At 43.0% G+C, this 19,322-nt stretch overlaps 2 protein-coding genes and 1 pseudogene across 3 annotated transcripts; all 3 read left to right on the top strand.

Annotated features, from left to right (window-relative positions):
* The first annotated feature begins 613 nt into the window (after window positions 1–613).
* On the top strand, window positions 614–1,283 carry LOC310729706 (biogenesis of lysosome-related organelles complex 1 subunit 3-like; annotated as a pseudogene). The gene has a single exon. The product of its transcript is annotated as a biogenesis of lysosome-related organelles complex 1 subunit 3-like (transcript).
* A 5,308-nt stretch (window positions 1,284–6,591) lies between these two features.
* Window positions 6,592–8,452, top strand: LOC310729633 (zona pellucida sperm-binding protein 4-like). The gene is made up of 8 exons (XM_083548055.1): window positions 6,592–6,935; window positions 7,009–7,196; window positions 7,272–7,369; window positions 7,439–7,596; window positions 7,673–7,865; window positions 7,941–8,088; window positions 8,162–8,237; window positions 8,310–8,452. The coding sequence occupies exons 1-8, from the start codon at window positions 6,626–6,628 to the stop codon at window positions 8,408–8,410; spliced, it is 1,272 nt and encodes a 423-aa protein (XP_083404181.1). The 5' UTR covers window positions 6,592–6,625; the 3' UTR covers window positions 8,411–8,452.
* Window positions 8,453–12,274: 3,822 nt separating this feature from the next.
* LOC310729713 (biogenesis of lysosome-related organelles complex 1 subunit 3-like) lies at window positions 12,275–13,346 on the top strand. The gene is given in 3 exon segments (XM_083548191.1): window positions 12,275–12,629; window positions 12,632–12,743; window positions 12,745–13,346. Coding segments are annotated over 3 exon segments (537 nt in total). The 5' UTR covers window positions 12,275–12,304; the 3' UTR covers window positions 12,845–13,346.
* Window positions 13,347–19,322: the final 5,976 nt, after the last annotated feature.

Raw genomic sequence — 19,322 nt, 5'->3', positions numbered from 1 at the left:
TTAGAGAAGTAAAGAAAAGAGTGCAAGCAGGGTGGAGTGGGTGCAGAAGAGTGACAGGAGTGATTTGTGATAGTAGGGTATCTGCAAGAATGAAAGGGAAAGTTTATAGGACTGTGGTGAGACCTGCGATGTTGTATGGATTAGAGACAGTGGCATTGAGTAAAAGACAGGAGATGGAGCTGGAGGTAGCAGAGCTGAAGATGTTGAGATGTTCGTTGGGAGTGACGACGATGGACATGATTAGAAATGAGTTTATTAGAGGGACAGTGCATGTAGGACGTTTTGGAGACAAGGTGAGAGAGGTGAGATTGAGATGGTTTGGACATGTGCAGAGGAGGGACATGAATTATATTGGTAGAAGAATGCTGAGGATGGAGCCACCAGGTAGGAGAAAAAGAGTAAGGCCAAGGAGGAGGTTCATGGATGTGGTGAGGGAAGACATGCAGGTAGTTGGTGTGAAAGAGGCAGATGTAGAGGACAGGGTGGTATGAAGACGCATGATCCGCTGTGGCGACCCCTAATGGGAGCAGCCGAAAGAAGAAGAAGAAGAAGTAAATTAGGAAATAAATGCACACATGTAGAAATAATTGTTTATGGATATAAATAAATAAATAAAGCCCTCCTCAGATGAATTCACAGCTGCATGTTGTGGTTTTTCAGAGTCATGGCCGACAGGAAGTCACAGGTGGTGGTGGAAGGCGAGGCGTCCGAGTCGGACTCGGATCAGGAACTCTACACGTCGTCTGGACTCACGGTTCCGGGTGAAGCCTCGGACACGGAAAGCGAGGACGAGGAAGTAAAACCCACCGCCTTCCTGCACCATCTGCCCCCTCTGAGTGTCGATCTTCATGACGACGCGTCCGTCACTCGTCAGAGCCCGACCTCGCCCGTGCATACATCTGCGTCTGCACCCGGCAGTCACGTTAACTCGCTGCTGCAGCAGAAACTGCAGGAGAGTAACGCACGTCTGTGTGCGACGTGAGTCAGAGCGTCCGGCAGGTTTATCACGCGGCCACCAGAGACGTCAAAGCTGCCACATCTCACCTGAGCCACTCCCAGAGCGTCATCATCGCCGCCTCGCACCCTCCGTGTCGCCATGGACGACCTCCGAGCCGTGTGCGACAAAATCGACATCATCACCAGCTGCCGCTTGCTGCCCGACATCGCCATGACAACGCCCTCAGCGTCCACAGTGCCCGCCGCCGATCCTTTTTAAACACGAATCCTGCTGCCACGTGGACGTGTGTTCCATTCCCTTTCAGTAACTGGTGTAAAAGTAAGGATTCAAATCTGTTAGAAAAGCTGCAGCCATGAGGTTCTGAGGTCATATTCCAGGACTGAGATTCAGTACCCAGGAGGTTTTGGGTTTGAATCCGTGTTCTGTGTGTGTGTGTGTGTGTGTGTGTGTGTGTTAGAATTAGTTTTAAATAAATACAATACGCAATAATACCCGTGACCTGAACATCCTCATTGTGCTGCTTACCGTATTTGATAGTTTTCATTAGTTTCAACAGAAGGAAACAGGAAGGTGGGGGTATTGAGTGCTCAAAAGTATTAGCACCCCTGTAATGATAATGAGCTCAATTTAATCTATACCACACATGAGCTGATCATTCAGATGTATCATTCAGCCCCGTTTAAATGGCAGAGGAGGCGGAGTCACAGCTATTTTGCTATATCTATAAAGCTATATTTAGTGTCCGAAAGCAGGTCTCTGTACTGCAGAAAAATGAACAGGAAATAAAAGCACTGCACTCACATGCACACCATCAATAGGAAGTAATGATTTCATCAACTTTTTAATAATAAAGTTAAAAACATCAGGCAAGAAATCCAGACCATTAAAATGAATCCAGACTATTTTATAAATAACCCTGTAGACAGCAGTGTCATTATAACAGACCATCAATTACAAAGTTTTACTCCTATTCAAGAAAACGACTTCATTTCATTTATTTCCTCATCAAAATCATCAACCTGCATTCTCGATCCCTCGCCTACAAGTTTCCACAAACAGATCATTCCAGAGGGAAATGAACCTGATTTAAAATAATAAACTCTTCCATTAGCACTGGTTTTGTACCTAAATCCTTCAAACTGCAGTATCAACCCCCTAATTAAGAAACCTGACCTTCACCCTGTCAGCTGTCCAACTACAGACCAATATCAAACCTCCCCTTTATCTCCAAGATTCTAGAAAAGCTTGTAGCACAGCAGGTTTGCTCACATCTACTGAGGAAGAACATTTATGAAATCAACTGTTATTGGCCTCTGATCAGGGTTTTGTCTCTTTACTTGTTTTGCTTGACCTCAGTGCAGCTTTTCACACCATTGATCATAATATATATACTATATATAATATAGGGAACAGCTCTCTTTTGGCTCAGGTCTTATTTGGCTGATCACTATCAGTTTGTTGATGTAAATGGTGAGTGCTCCACACACTCTGAGGTAAAGTTTGGTGTCCCGCAAGGATCTGTCTTAAGCCCACTGCTTTTCTCTTTATATCTGCAAGAAGAAGGAAAAGTTTACTGTCTGTACAGGATGCAGAAAAAACTAGTAGATGCTTTTGCTACTTCTAGATTAGACTACTGTAACGCTTTACTGTCTGGGTGTTGGAGTAAGTGCAGAAATAAGCTTCAGTTAGTTCAGAATGCAGCAGCAAGAGTCCTCACTAGATCTAGAAAATATGATCACATCAGCCCTGTTTTAATCATCTACACTGCTCCCAATTACATCTCACACTGATTATAAAATACTACTACTGACGTATAAAGCACTTAACGCTCTCACGCCGGAGTATCTGAGTGAACTTCTGTACCAGGATGATCCTCCACGCCTACTTAGATCAAAAGGTGGAGGCTATTTGTTGGTACCTCAAATAATGAAGACTCCAGCAGGGGGCAGATGTTTCTCTTATAAACCCCACAGTTATGGAACAACCTTCCAATCAGTGTTCGGGACTCAGACACAGTCTCAGTGTTCAAGTCGAGGCTTCATCCTGGTCTGCCTCTGGATGATGTTCTCTTAATGATTGGAGGCGACTCTGTGCAGCTGGAGATGTTTCTCACCTATGGTCTGGGGATCCGTGAAATTCCAGAGTGGGAACGGGAGCATTGAGGATGAATTGGACTGTAGTTAATGTCAACAGTCTCCTACACTGACTGAAAATATTTCCAGAATTACTTAATTTAGTTTTTTTTTTTTTTTTTTTTTTTTTTTTTTAAGGTTTCATAACTTCCCCATGTGCAAATCAGTTACCAAAGCCACACCCCATCATTAACATGGATCATGTACAATAAAGTGAAGAATGAAATAATACCTGCAACTCCATCAGCATCAGTTCCTCCAGTGTTTACTTCCTTGGTGTAATGATCTCACTTCTCCACACTTCTGCTGAAGGAAACACAAAATACCTTAAATAAAAGTAAATTAGGTGGAGGAGTAGCGCAGTGGTTTAGATGTTTGTAAGAAACAAGTGTACAAGTGTCTGCTGTTTCCTACATTATCAGTAATGTAATTAAGATGAGGTTCTGCTTTTGAGTCTGGTTCCTCTAAAGGTTTCTTCCTCATAACATCTAAAAGAGATTGTCCTTGCCACAGTCTCCACGGCTGCTCATCAGGGATAAATACACACCATTCACCTTCACTGTTAAATTCTGTAAAGCTGCTTTGAGACAATGTGTGTTGTGAAAAGCGCTATAGAAATAAACTTGACTTGACTTGTCATGTTATACTGAGTCTCATCTGAATAGTTTAAACCCCCAAAAACATCTTGAATGTAAAATGGTTAAACAAGTTGTCAAAATCTGTTGAGTTTAAATTTCTATTAAACTTTTATTTGTTTGTAAACGTGTCTCTATTTGATGAAGGCGAGTGTACAGCATCAGATCAACCAGTGATCGCTCTCTGGTGAATCTCGTGAACCTTCGGTTGGAAACAGAGCAAAACACGGAACTACAATTTCTGTAAATGGATGAAGAAGCAGGAAATTAACGAACACTAATACAATACAGTAAAAGTGTGAATCCTGTCTGTTATCCTTCTTCTTTTTATTCTTCTTCTTCTTTATTCGGCTGCTTCCATTAGGGGGCGCCACAGCAGATCATCTGTCTCCATACCCCCCTGTCCTCTACATCTGCCTCTGTCACACCAACTACCTGCATTCTTCCCTCACCACATCCATAAACCTCCTCCTTGGCCTTCCTCTTTTCCTCCTTCCTGGTGGCTCCATCCTCAGCATTCTCCTACTGATATACCCCATGTCCCTCCTCTGCACATGTCCAAACCATCTCAATCTCACCTCCCTCACCTTGTCTCCAAAACGTCCTACATGCACTGTCCCTCTAATAAACTCATTTCTAATCCTGTCCATCGTCGTCACTCCCAACGAACATCTCAACATCTTTAGCTCTGCTACCTCCAGCTCCACCTCCTGTCTTTTACTCAATGCCACTGTCTCTAATCCATACAACATCTCAGGTCTCACCACAGTCCTATAAACTTTCCCTTTCACTCTCACAGATACTCTTCTATCACAAATCACTCCTGCTATCACTCTTCTCCACCCACTACATCCTGCCTGCACTCTTTTCTTCACTTCTCAAACACACTCTCGATTACTTTACATTGTTGACCCCAGGTACCTGAACTCCTCCACCTTCTCCACCTCTTCTCCCTGCAACCGCACCCCTCCACTGCCCTTCCTCTCATTCACACACATGTACTCTGTCTTACTCCTACTCACTTTCATTCCCCTTCTCTCCAGCGTGTACCTCCACCTCTCCAGGATCTTCTCCACCTGCTCCCTACTTTTACCACAAATCACAATATTATCCACAAACATCATAGTCCACGGAGACTCCTGTCTGACCTCGTCCGTCAACCTGTCCATCCCCACTGCAAACATGAAAGGGCTCAGAGCCGATCCTTGATGCAGCCCAACCTCCACCTTCAACCAGTCAGTCGTTCCTCCTGCACACTTCACTGCTGTCACACTGGCATAAAAACACTTCCAAATACATAACGCATACACACACAGATTAGACACCAATATTTGAGAAGGTAAGGAGTCTCCAGTTCCAGTTTACACCACAAATGATAAGTAAGAATGCTGTGAGAATGCTGAGCAGGTCCAGGCTCTGTGTAGCTTGTACACTTGAGATCTTCACAAGCTTCACACTTCACACCATATCTTCATGGAGTTTGCTTTGTGTACAGGAACATCATCGTGTTTGAGTTTCCACGGACGGAGAAAAGGATTTGTAGTTTACATTAGGGAACTGAAACACACTCACACACACACACACACACACACACACACACACACACACACACACACACACACACACACACTTCCTACATTTATACCCTCTATTTCTGGAGAACCTAAATAATGAATGTTGTCGCTGGAGAAATAAATGCAGATAGGAAGTTGTGTATTTACAGTATATATAATGTAATTGTGTGTCTGTGTGTATGTGTGTGTGTGTGTGTGTGTGTGTGTGTAGGTTTATGAATGTGGTGAGGGAAGACATGCAGGTAGTTGGTGTGAAAGAGGCAGATGTAGAGGACAGGGGGTATGGAGACGGATGATCCAATGAGGCGCCCTCTACTGGGAGCAGCCGAAAGAAGAAGAAGGTGGCATCAGGTGGAGGTATCTTCAGACTCCGTGGAAGAACCCTATTCTTGAGCGGATAAATGCCCTAGTTGATCAGAAGACCCTCCGACTGACCCTTCTGAGAACCTTAAACTTCACACAAAGATAATGTTGGGAGTCAGTAGAGTTCTCTCCAAGCATGGAAGAACCTTCACACTGACTAACAGAAACCTTTGCATGGGTAGAACACCCCATCTGGCCAGAACGATTCTTCAAGGACCTTCTGCTTCACATGTAGAACCATGATTATGTTAAAGTTGTTTGAAAGCATGGTAGAACCTTCACAGTGAGGAAAACGAATCCTCTGTGTGGGTTAGAACAACAGAAATAAACCTGAGAAATAAACTTGAGCGTGTAAATGAAGGTATCATGTGACATCTACTGACAGTCACAGAGCCACAGGAACATTTATTATATTAGAGCAACTTTTATTTAGTATTTCTTTTCTTTCTTCATCGTTTTGATCACAGTGACAACGAAAGCTACAGAATATTTTAATTAATAGAGAATCATTTCTCCAATAAGTTCATTTTAACAAATCAAATTTGATGTGACAGAGATATTGTTAGTTATCTATCTATCTATCTATCTATCTATCTATCTATCTATCTATCTATCTATCTATCTATCTATTTCTGCTCTAAGTTAGTATTTCATATGCATCTATAATTAATAAATATTCACTTCCCTCGTTCTGATTGGTTGTCGTCGCTCAGGCTTGCAGCTGTTGGCTTTGCACTAACTATCACTAAAAAGTGATAATTAACTCGAACAAGTCTCCATTTTAACGTCTCCCTGAACAAACCAAGAAGGCGGTGGTTAATAAGGTTACTGATGACACACAGCTGGAAGATCATTAATGACTGGTTAAGTAGGCGGAGATTCCAGATTCAATTAGGACAAAAGCCACAATAAAAGGCAACTGCTGCTAGTAGTCAGTATACTGGGGTGTATAGATTAGGAAAAATGGTGGCTTCTGGGGTAAGTTTAGGAAAAATGGTGGCTTCTGGGGTAAGTTTAGGATTTGTCGGCATTCTTCTTGCTGTCACTTTTGTGAGTAGCTCACCTGCAGCTCCACCAGGTGTGAAGGTGCCGTTTCATGATCCTCAAGTTCTTCCAAAGCCAACTTTACAGCCACAGATGCCTGGCTTTGTTCAGCAATGCCAAGTGAAGGACTACGAAAGGGTTCCTTGTGGAGAACCTGGAGTACAGGCTGCTCGGTGTAACTCCTTGAACTGCTGTTTTGATGGCCAGCAATGCTACTATGGGAAAACTGGTATGTTTGAAGTACTGAGTTTTGATGGGGTAGAAATGAGAAACTGATTTTTTCCTCCTCTTGGTGTTTCCAGTGACTGTCCAGTGTACCCTTGATGGCCAGTTTGTGTTGGTGGTGGCCAGAGATACAACCCTTCCCAGGATAAGCCTCAGTTCCATCAGCATGCTGGGAGGAAACACTGGACCCTGTAGTCCTGTTGACTCCAATGCAGTTTTTGCTGTCTACCAGTTTCCTGTCACTGCTTGTGGGACCATCATGATGGTATGTTCTAGTTTCTTGCCACAAATATTTATGGGTCACTTTCCTGTGTCTTAGATTGTTCTCTACTCTGTCCAGGTTCAAGCTGGTTATGTGATCTATGAAAACATGATGTTCTCATCCTATGAAGTTGGAGTTGGACCCCGTGGTGTCATCACAAGAGACACGACTTATGAGTAGGTTTAACTAAAACTTGTGGTGGGGACTTCTTTAGGACTTGAACTGATCGACTGTTTTATTTGTAGGCTTTACTTCCAGTGTAGATATTCAGGTGTTGGCTTTGCGGCCTTGACTTTTGAACCTTCGGCTAATGCTGACCCCATGCCTCTTGTTGCTTCTGGACCACTTCAAGTAGAACTAAGACTAGGAAAAAGCCACTGTGCAGTAAAGGGCTGTGCAGAAGGTGAGAAACTTCAGTCTGGATGCTGGTGTGAGTCAAGTGTTCATGGCATCAACAAAATCTGACTTTCCCCCAACAGAACAAGTGGCCTATAACTCGTACTACAGTGTTGCTGACTATCCTGTGACCAAGATTCTGAGGGAACCTGTGTACGTTGAAGTGCACATCTTGGGGAGAACGGATCCAAATATTGTCCTGGTTCTGAACGGCTGTTGGGCCACTGCTTCCCCGAACCCCTACAGCTCTCGTCAGTGGGACCTTCTGGTGACTGGGTAAGTTCTTGTCTTGAATTTGTGTATTCTAATGACTGTACTGGACAGGAAATAATGATTTGGTGTATTCTGAAGGTGCCCCTACACGGATGACCGTTATTTGACCAAGCTGGTACCAGTTAATGAAACGTCTGGACTTGCCTACCCTACCCATTACAGGCGCTTTGTTTTCAAGATGTTCACATTTGTGGATGAGACCGCTAAGGCTCCACTGCATGAGACGGTAAAGGCTTGCGTTTCCTCTTTTCTGCTTTATGCTTTTGTACAGGAACGAGCTCATTGTCTTGTCTTTTCAGATCTACATCCATTGCAGTACAGCTGTCTGCCTTCCAAGTGCACAGGACTCTTGTGAACCACAGTGCTCCAGAAGAAGTAGGTGGACTCGTTAACAGTCTGGTTGTTCCCTCATGTCTGGTTTATTGATTTCTTTTTCTTCTCCCTCAGGAAGAGAAGCTGCAGCAGAAGAAGGCTCTTCTCGCACATCAGGAATAGTGTCTAGTGGTGAAGTGATCTTTACCCAGAGTTCCTCACCTCAATATGATTAAGTGTAAATCTGTGCAAAATAAAAGCTTTTTTACTTTGAGAAACTTGGTCTATTTGTGTGTATCTGCATGGCCTTCAGTAATTTGTGGTGGCCAAAGGGTTACCTCTGGGTTACTGATTGTAAGGTTATAGGGTTCAAGAAGCATTGCAGCAACTTTTGCACCCTTGCTCAAGGCCCTAATCCTCCTTAACCCACAAAGCAACTGCTAGGCATTTTATTTGGAGATCTTTTAGTAACTCTTTCTGGTTGTCAGCATTTATTATTAACTCTAGTTTCAGCTGTACAAGGCCAAGATGTGAGCCAGATGGCTTTCTATAGAGCTTCCAATAAAGTAACTTTGGTCGGGACTTTGACTAGCACAAGTGTGCAACAGACCAACTTCACTCGGATTTTTTAAATAAATACCCGTATCTGAGTATTTAATACCAACAGTCTATATTTAATCTGGAGGAACACACCCTCTCCTACAGGGCTCTAACTGTCAAATGTACAATAGAAATGTCTGAATTCAGAGTGAACAATTTCAGCACTCAAGATTATTTGGAACAATGATTTTACATCTTAATGACTATTTTACAAGCACAAGGTTCAATAGTTTTCTGATTAAAATATGGATTTTAGGTCATTTGTAGGTCATCCTAAAGAGTTTCTTAGTTATACATTTTGCTAAAAGCATGATTTTATTGCTCAAAGGAATCTTTTCTCCTATTCTGTGACACTCACCTCATGCTATAAGAAACATTTTCATAAAATTTTACCCAAATCTACACAAACTTCATTATATTTAAGATTTTGATTATGAGAGATGTTACCCCTCTTTTAAAAATTCAATTCAATTAAGTAACTTGTATCCATTGAAATTTCTGTAGATTAGATGTAATACAGAGGAAAATCTCTTGCCAAGATTCTGAAAATATTAAAACCACTCAACACATTTCCTTTAACTGTCTACACTCGAAGCTGTTTTGGTCTCATCTGATTAACAGAATCTCACGTGTCAATGTGCATGTAAACCCTCTGAACTATAAATCAGTAGTGACGAGTCGTTCATTTAATTTAAGTATTTAATGTGACTCAGAAGAACGAGTCGTTTAAAGAGCGATTCGTTCATTTTCTACTGGACGTGAATCAGCAAAGCATCGCAAAATGGTGTAGGGGTGATTCTGAAGGAAGAGTACAGTAAGAGTGTAGTGGAGGTGAAGAGAGTTTCTGATAGGGTGATGATCGTGAAGGTGGAAGTTGAAGGGATGATAAATGTCATCAGTGCCTATGCTCCACAAGTTGGCTGTGAGATGGAGGAGAAGGAAAAATTCTGGAGTGAATTAGATGAAGTGGTAGATGGTGTACCTAGGAAAGAACGATTGGTGATTGGGGCAGACTTTAATGGGCATGTAGGTGAAGGGAACAGAGGTGATGAGGAGGTGATGGTAGGTATGGTTTTAAGGAGAGGAATGTGGAAGGGCAGATGGTGGTGGATTTTGCTAAAAGGATGGAAATGGCAGTGGTGAACACTTATTTTAAGAAGAAGGAGGATCATAGGGTGACGTATAAGAGTGGAGGAAGGTGCACACAGGTGGACTTGGTGCTATCCAGGAGATGCAACCTGAAGGAGATTGGAGACTGTAAGGTGTTGGCAGGGGACAGTGTAGCTAGACAGCATCGGATGGTGATCTGTAGGATGGTTTTGGAGGCGAAGAAGAAGAGGAGGAGAGTGAGGACTGAAAGAAGAATAAGATGGTGGAAACTTAAGGAGGAAGAGTGTAGTGTGAGGTTTAGGGAAGAGGTCAGACAGAGGCTCGGTGGTGTTGAAGAGGTGCTGGATGATTGGGCGACTACTGCAGGAGTGATGAGAGAGGCAGCTAGAAAAGTACTTGGTGTGACATCTGGAAATAGAAAGCAAGACAAGGAGACGTGGTGGTGGAATAAGGAAGTGCAGGAGAGCATAAGGAGAAAGAGGTTGGCAAAACAGAAGTGGGATAGACAGAGTGATGAGAAAAGTAGGTAGGAGTACAAGGAGATGCGGCAGCAGGTAAAGAGGGATGTGGCGAAAGCCAAGGATAAGGCATATGAGAAGCTGTATGAGAGGTTGGACACTAAGGAAGGAGAAAAGGATTTATACCGATTGGCCAGGCAGAGGGACCGAGCTGGGAAGGATGTACTGCAAGTTAGAGCAATAAAGGATGGAGAGGGAAATGTGTTGACTAGTGAGGAGAGTGTGTTGAGAAGGTGGAGGGAGTATTTTGAGCAGCTGATGAATGGGGAAAATCAGAGAGAGAGAAGGTTGGACGATGTGGAGTTGGTGAAGCAGGATGTAGATAGGATTAGTAAGGAGGAAGTGAGAGCAGCGATTAAGAGGATGAAGAGTGGAAAGTCGGTTGGACCAGATGACATACCGGTAGAAGCGTGGAGATGTTTAGGAGAGATGGCAGTGGAGTTTTTGACCAGGTTGTTTAACAGGATTTTGGAAGGTGAGAAGATGCCTGAGGAATGGAGAAGAAGTGTGCTGGTACCGATCTTTAAGCATAAAGGAGATGTGCAGTCTTGCAGTAACTACAGGGGAATTAAGTTGATCAGTCACACCATGAAATTATGGGAAAGAGTAGTGGAAGCCAGGCTGAGAGAAGAGGTGACCATCTGTGAGCAACAGTATGGTTTCATGCCGAGGAAGAGCACCACAGATGCCTTATTTGCTTTGAGGATGTTGATGGAGAAGTATAGAGAAGGACAGAAGGAATTGCATTGTGTATTTGTGGATTTAGAGAAAGCGTACGACAGAGTGCCAAAAGAGGAGTTATGGTATTGTACGAGGAAGTCAGGTGTGTCAGAGAAGTATGTGAGGGTGGTGCAGGACATGTATGAGGACAGTGACGGCAGTGAAGTGTGCAGTAGGTACGACAGACTGGTTCAGGGTGAAGGTTGGACTGCATCAAGGATCGGCCCTGAGCCCTTTCCTGTTTGCAGTGGTGATGGACAGGTTGACGGACGAGGTCAGACAGGAGTCTCCCTGGACTATGATGTTTGCGGATGATATTGTGATTTGTGGTGAGAGTAGGGAGCAGGTTGAGAAGAGCCTGGAGAGGTGGAGATATGCGTTGGAGGGAAGGGGAATGAAAGTCAGTAGGAGTAAGACAGAGTACATGTGTGTAAATGAGAGGGAGGGCAGTGGAGTGGTGCGGTTGCAGGGAGAAGAGCTGGAAAAGGTGGAGGAGTTCAGGTACCTGGGGTCAACAGTTCAAAGTAATGGAGAGTGTGTTAGAGAAGTAAAGAAAAGAGTGCAGGCAGGGTGGAGTGGGTGCAGAAGAGTGACAGGAGTGATTTGTGATAGTAGGGTATCTGCAAGAATGAAAGGGAAAGTTTATAGGACTGTGGTGAGACCTGCGATGTTGTATGGATTAGAGACAGTGGCATTGAGTAAAAGACAGGAGATGGAGCTGGAGGTAGCAGAGCTGAAGATGTTAAGGTTTTCGTTGGGAGTGACGAGGATGGACAAGATTAGAAATGAGTTTATTAGAGGGACAGCGCATGTAGGATGTTTTGGTGACAAGGTGAGGGAGGTGAGATTGAGATGGTTTGGACATGTGCAGAGGAGGGACATGAATTATATTGGTAGAAGAATGCTGAGGATGGAGCCACCAGGTAGGAGAAAAAGAGGAAGGCCAAGGAGGAGGTTCATGGATGTGGTGAGGGAAGACATGCAGGTAGTTGGTGTGAAAGAGGCAGCTGTAGAGGACAGGGTGGTATGAAGACGCATGATCCGCTGTGGCGACCCCTAATGGGAGCAGCCGAAAGAAGAAGAAGAAGAAGTAAATTAAGAAATAAATGCACACATGTAGAAATAATTGTTTATGGATATAAATAAATAAATAAAGCCCTCCTCAGATGAATTCACAGCTGCATGTTGTGGTTTTTCAGAGTCATGGCCGACAGGAAGTCACAGGTGGTGGTGGAAGGCGAGGCGTCCGAGTCGGACTCGGATCAGGAACTCTACACGTCGTCTGGACTCACGGTTCCGGGTGAAGCCTCGGACACGGAAAGCGAGGACGAGGAAGTAAAACCCACCGCCTTCCTGCACCATCTGCCCCCTCTGAGTGTCGATCTTCATGACGACGCGTCCGTCACTCGGCAGAGCCCGACCTCGCCCGTGCATACATCTGCGTCTGCACCCGGCAGTCACGTTAACTCGCTGCTGCAGCAGAAACTGCAGGAGAGTAACGCACGTCTGTGTGCGACGTGAGTCAGAGCGTCCGGCAGGTTTATCACGCGGCCACCAGAGACGTCAAAGCTGCCACGTCTCACCTGAGCCACTCCCAGAGCGTCATCATCGCCGCCTCGCACCCTCCGTGTCGCCATGGACGACCTCCGAGCCGTGTGCGACAAAATCGACATTATCACCAGCTGCCGCTTGCTGCCCGACATCGCCATGACATCGCCATGACAACGCCCTCAGCGTCCACAGTGCCCGCCGCCGATCCTCTTTAAACACAAATCCTGCTGCCACGTGGACGTGTGTTCCATTCCCTTTTAGGAACTGCTGTAAACGTAAGGATTCAAATCTGTTAGAAAAGCTGCAGCCATGAGGTTCTGAGGTCATATTCCAGGACTGAGATTCAGTACCCAGGAGGTTTTGGGTTTGAATCCGTGTTCTGATACCCAGACTTCCCAGGAGTGGCAGAGAGCATTCACCATCCAGGTTATGGGTTTAAACCTCGTTATTTACAGATGATTAACACTAAACTTTAAAGGCATCTATTAGGCCATGAGTTTGAATCCCAAAGTATGTGTCCTGGCATAGACAAATTCCTAGTTCAGTTACAGAAGGTTGTGGGTTTCAGACCTCAGCACTGATGAACATTTTTTGAGATTTAATCTCAACATTCTGCTTAGTTTGACCAGCATGTGTTCATTTTAATGGAATAAAATTGCTTTATAAATCATCATCCTGTGATCCATTCAGTGTGTGTGTGTGTGTGTGTGTGTGTGTGTGTGTGTGTGTGTGTGTGTGTGTTAGAATTAGTTTTAAATAAATACAATACGCAATAATACCCGTGACCTGAACATCCTCATTGTGCTGCTTACCGTATTTGAAAGTTTTCATTAGTTTCAACAGAAGGAAACAGGAAGGTGGGGTAGTGACTGCTCAAAAGTATTAGCATCCCTGTAATGATAATGAGCTCAATTTAATCTATACCACACATGAGCTGATCATTCAGATGTATCATTCAGCCCCGTTTAAATGGCAGAGGAGGCGGAGTCACAGCTATTTTGCTATATCTATAAAGCTATATTTAGTGTCCGAAAGCAGGTCTCTGTACTGCAGAAAAATGAACAGGAAATAAAAGCACTGCACTCACATGCACACCATCAATAGGAAGTAATGATTTCATCAACTTTTTAATAATAAAGTTAAAAACATCAGGCAAGAAATCCAGACCATTAAAATGAATCCAGACTATTTTATAAATAACCCTGTAGACAGCAGTGTCATTATAACAGACCATCAATTACAAAGTTTTACTCCTATTCAAGAAAACGACTTCATTTCATTTATTTCCTCATCAAAATCATCAACCTGCATTCTCGATCCCTCGCCTACAAGTTTCCACAAACAGATCATTCCAGAGGGAAATGAACCTGATTTAAAATAATAAACTCTTCCATTAGCACTGGTTTTGTACCTAAATCCTTCAAACTGCAGTTATCAACCCCCTAATTAAGAAACCTGACCTTCACCCTGTCAGCTGTCCAACTACAGTCCAATATCAAACCTCCCCTTTATCTCCAAGATTCTAGAAAAGCTTGTAGCACAGCAGGTTTGCTCACATCTACTGAGGAAGAACATTTATGAAATCAACTGTTATTGGCCTCTGATCAGGGTTTTGTCTCTTTACTTGTTTTGCTTGACCTCAGTGCAGCTTTTCACACCATTGATCATAATATATATACTATATATAATATAGGGAACAGCTCTCTTTTGGCTCAGGTCTTATTTGGCTGATCACTATCAGTTTGTTGATGTAAATGGTGAGTGCTCCACACACTCTGAGGTAAAGTTTGGTGTCCCGCAAGGATCTGTCTTAAGCCCACTGCTTTTCTCTTTATATCTGCAAGAAGAAGGAAAAGTTTACTGTCTGTACAGGATGCAGAAAAAACTAGTAGATGCTTTTGCTACTTCTAGATTAGACTACTGTAACACTTTACTGTCTGGGTGTTGGAGTAAGTGCAGAAATAAGCTTCAGTTAGTTCAGAATGCAGCAGCAAGAGTCCTCACTAGATCTAGAAAATATGATCACATCAGCCCTGTTTTAATCATCTACACTGCTCCCAATTACATCTCACACTGATTATAAAATACTACTACTGACGTATAAAGCACTTAACGCTCTCACGCCGGAGTATCTGAGTGAACTTCTGTACCAGTATGATCCTCCACGCCTACTTAGATCAAAAGGTGGAGGCTATTTGTTGGTACCTCAAATAATGAAGACTCCAGCAGGGGGCAGATGTTTCTCTTATAAACCCCACAGTTATGGAACAACCTTCCAATCAGTGTTCGGGACTCAGACACAGTCTCAGTGTTCAAGTCGAGGCTTCATCCTGGTCTGCCTCTGGATGATGTTCTCTTAATGATTGGAGGGGACTCTGTGCAGCTGGAGATGTTTCTCACCTATGGTCTGGGGATCCGTGAAATTCCGGAGTGGGAACGGGAGCATTGAGGATGAATTGGACTGTAGTTAATGTCAACAGTCTCCTACACTGACTGAAAATATTACCAGAATTACTTAATTTAGTTTTTTTTTTTTTTTTTTTTTTTTTTTAAGGTTTCATAACTTCCCCATGTGCAAATCAGTTACCAAAGCCACACCCCATCATTAACATGGATCATGTACAATAAAGTGAAGAATGAAATAATACCTGCAACTCCATCAGCATCAGTTCCTCCAGTGTTTACCTCCTTGGTGTAATGATCTCACTTCTCCACACTTCTGCTGAAGGAAACACAAAATACCTTAAATAAAAGTAAATTAGGTGGAGGAGTAGCGCAGTGGTTAAGATGTTTGTAGGAAACAAGTGTACAAGTATCTGCTGTTTCCTACATTATCAGTAATGTAATTAAGATGAGGTTCTGCTTTTGAGTCTGGTTCCTCTAAAGGTTTCTTCCTCATAACATCTAAAAGAGATTGTCCTTGCCACAGTCTCCACGGCTGCTCATCAGGGATAAATACACACCATTCACCTTCACTGTTAAATTCTGTAAAGCTGCTTTTAGACAATGTGTGTTGTGAAAAGCGCTATAGAAATAAACTTGACTTGACTTGTCATGTTATACTGAGTCTCATCTGAATAGTTTAAACCCCCAAAAACATCTTGAATGTAAAATGGTTAAAGAAGTTGTCAAAATCTGTTGAGTTTAAATTTCTATTAAACTTTTATTTGTTTGTAAACGTGTCTCTATTTGATGAAGGCGAGTGTACAGCATCAGATCAACCAGTGATCGCTCTCTGGTGAATCTCGTGAACCTTCGGTTGGAAACAGAGCAAAACACGGAACTACAATTTCTGTAAATGGATGAAGAAGCAGGAAATTAACGAACACTAATACAATACAGTAAAAGTGTGAATCCTGTCTGTTATCCTTCTTCTTTTTATTATTCTTCTTCTTTATTCGGCTGCTTCCATTAGGGGGCGCCACTGCAAATCATCTGTCTCCATACCCCCCTGTCCTCTACATCTGCCTCTGTCACACCAACTACCTGCATGTCTTCCCTCACCACATCCATAAACCTCCTCCTTGGCCTTCCTCTTTTCCTCCTTCCTGGTGGCTCCATCCTCAGCATTCTCCTACTGATATACCCCATGTCCCTCCTCTGCACATGTCCAACCATCTCAATCTCACCTCTCTCACCTTGTCTCCAAAACGTCCTACATGCACTGTCCCTCTAATAAACTCATTTCTAATCATGTCCATCGTCGTCACTCCCAACGAACATCTCAACATCTTCAGCTCTGCTACCTCCAGCTCCACCTCCTGTCTTTTACTCAATGCCACTGTCTCTAATCCATACAACATCTCAGGTCTCACCACAGTCCTATAAACTTTCCCTTTCACTCTCACAGATACTCTTCTATCACAAATCACTCCTGCTATCACTCTTCTCCACCCACTACATCCTGCCTGCACTCTTTTCTTCACTTCTCTAACACACTCTCCATTACTTTACATTGTTGACCCCAGGTACCTGAACTCCTCCACCTTCTCCACCTCTTCTCCCTGCAACCGCACCCCTCCACTGCCCTCCCTCTCATTCACACACATGTACTCTGTCTTACTCCTACTGACTTTCATTCCCCTTCTCTCCAGCGTGTACCTCCACCTCTCCAGGATCTTCTCCACCTGCTCCCTACTTTTACCACAAATCACAATATTATCCACAAACATCATAGTCCACGGAGACTCCTGTCTGACCTCGTCCGTCAACCTGTCCATCCCCACTGCAAACATGAAAGGGCTCAGAGCCGATCCTTGATGCAGCCCAACCTCCACCTTCAACCAGTCAGTCGTTCCTCCTGCACACTTCACTGCTGTCACACTGGCATAAAAACACTTCCAAATACATAACGCATACACACACAGATTAGACACCAATATTTGAGAAGGTAAGGAGTCTCCAGTTCCAGTTTACACCACAGATGATAAGTAGGAATGCTGTGAGAATGCTGAGCAGGTCCAGGCTCTGTGTAGCTTGTACACTTGAGATCTTCAAAGCTTCACACTTCACACCATATCTTCATGGAGTTTGCTTTGTGTACAGGAACATCATCATGTTTGAGTTTCAACGGACGGAGAAAAGGATTTGTAGTTCACATTAGGGAACTGAAACACACACACACACACACACACACACACACACACACACACACACACACACACACACTTCCTACATTTATACCCTCTATTTCTGGAGAACCTGAATAATGAATGTTGTCGCTGGAGAAATAAATGCAGATAGGAAGTTGTGTATTTACAGTATATATAATGTAATTGTGTGTCTGTGTGTATGTGTGTGTGTGTGTGTGTGTGTGTGTGTGTGTGTGTGTGTGTGTGTGTAGGTTTATGAATGTGGTGAGGGAAGACATGCAGGTAGTTGGTGTGAAAGAGGCAGATGTAGAGGACAGGGGGTATGGAGACGGATGATCCAATGAGGCGCCCCCTACTGGGAGCAGCCGAAAGAAGAAGAAGGTGGCATCAGGTGGAGGTATCTTCAGACTCCGTGGAAGAACCCTATTCTTGAGCGGATAAATGCCCTAGTTGATCAGAAGACCCTCCGACTGACCCTTCTGAGAACCTTAAACTTCACACAAAGATAATGTTGGGAGTCAGTAGAGTTCTCTCCAAGCATGGAAGAACCTTCACACTGACTAAAAGAAACCTCTGCATGGGTAGAACACCCCATCTGGCCAGAACGATTCTTCAAGGACCTTCTGCTTCACATGTAGAACCATGATTATGTTTAGTCCAAATATTTTTTATTGATGCACTTCAATCAGAAAGACACTTAGGCGAGAGAGACAATGGAACAGTGGTTAATCTAGTCCAACAATAAAAAATTGGTCTCTCACCTTCTAAGTTATACATACAATCACAATCATGAATGTGAGCATCATGAACAGGAGAAAGAAAGAAAAAATTAAGCAAAATAAAAAAAATAAAATAAAAAATACAAAATAATAATAATAATAAAAATAAAAAATAAAAATAAAAAACAATAAAAAATAAAAGATTTGCATTACATTAACACTCTCAAAGATATACGTTCTCCATTTTCCTTTCTACATCTGCCAAGAAGTCAGGGGCAAGGGGAAGAGCTCAAAAAGGCTAAACAAAGAGAACAGGATTTTATTTTTTTCCCGTTCCTCTTTCTCTTAAATACAATAAGCATGGTTGCCAGGTGGTGTAAAACTTTTCCATAATACCAAATAATGTAAATCTAATCTTTTCTATCTGAATAAATTGCGACAGGTCATGTACCCAATAAAAATAACTGGGTGGGTGAGGCCAGTAATGGCGAGCATGTTTGATTGTAAGGATGACAAGGAGGGATTTGTGGGCTTGAGTCCAAATAATGCTATCAGGGGACACGGTTTAATATCTAATATGAAGTATTCAGAGATCGATTTAAATATTGATGTCCAGAAAGAGGTCAAGGCTGGGCAAAGCCAAAAAGTATGATAAAGAGTAGCCGGAGCTGCCGACACCGATCACAAGTTGGATCCAAACCAGGGTTAAATCTTAGATAGTTTGGTCTTTGTCCAATACACTCTATGCAACAATTTAAACTGTATTAACGAATGACGGGCGCATAGAGAGGAGGTATGTACACGACCAAGGGCCTTGGACCATTCCTCATCCGTGAAATTATAATTAAGGTCCGATTCCCAGCTACTCTTTATTTTATAAAGGGATGAAGATCCTGACTGGACAATAAATGAAAAAATAGTTTTATAAATATTACAGACAGTACCCTTACAAAGTTTCGTTTCTAACACTTGATCAATCTCTTGTTTAGGAGGTGGGTGTGGGAAATGAGAGGATGTGTTCCTTACAAAATCACGAATTTGGAGATATCGGAAAAAATGAGTTTTAGGGAGGTTGAATTTTTCTGACAGGTAGGAAAATGTGACAAATGTATTCTCTTGAAAAAGATCATTAATGTTTACAATGCTCCTTCTAAACCACAGCGCAAAGGATCCGTCCGAAATAGAGGGTAGAAAGGAGGGGTTTTTGTATATAGGAGACAGACCTGATGCTGCCTGGAAACCAAAATGTTTTCTAAATTGTTTCCAGATTTTAAGGCTTTGTAGAACTAAAGGATTAGAGGAGTAATTGGATGTCTTCAATGCTAATGAAGAGCATAA

Source organism: Silurus aristotelis, assembly GCF_946808225.1.
Source record: "Silurus aristotelis genome assembly, chromosome: 8".
NCBI classification, from domain to species: Eukaryota; Metazoa; Chordata; class Actinopteri; order Siluriformes; family Siluridae; genus Silurus; species Silurus aristotelis.
The sequence above is the reverse complement of the archived record's forward strand: the minus strand, read 5'-3'. Positions and strand labels throughout refer to the sequence as shown.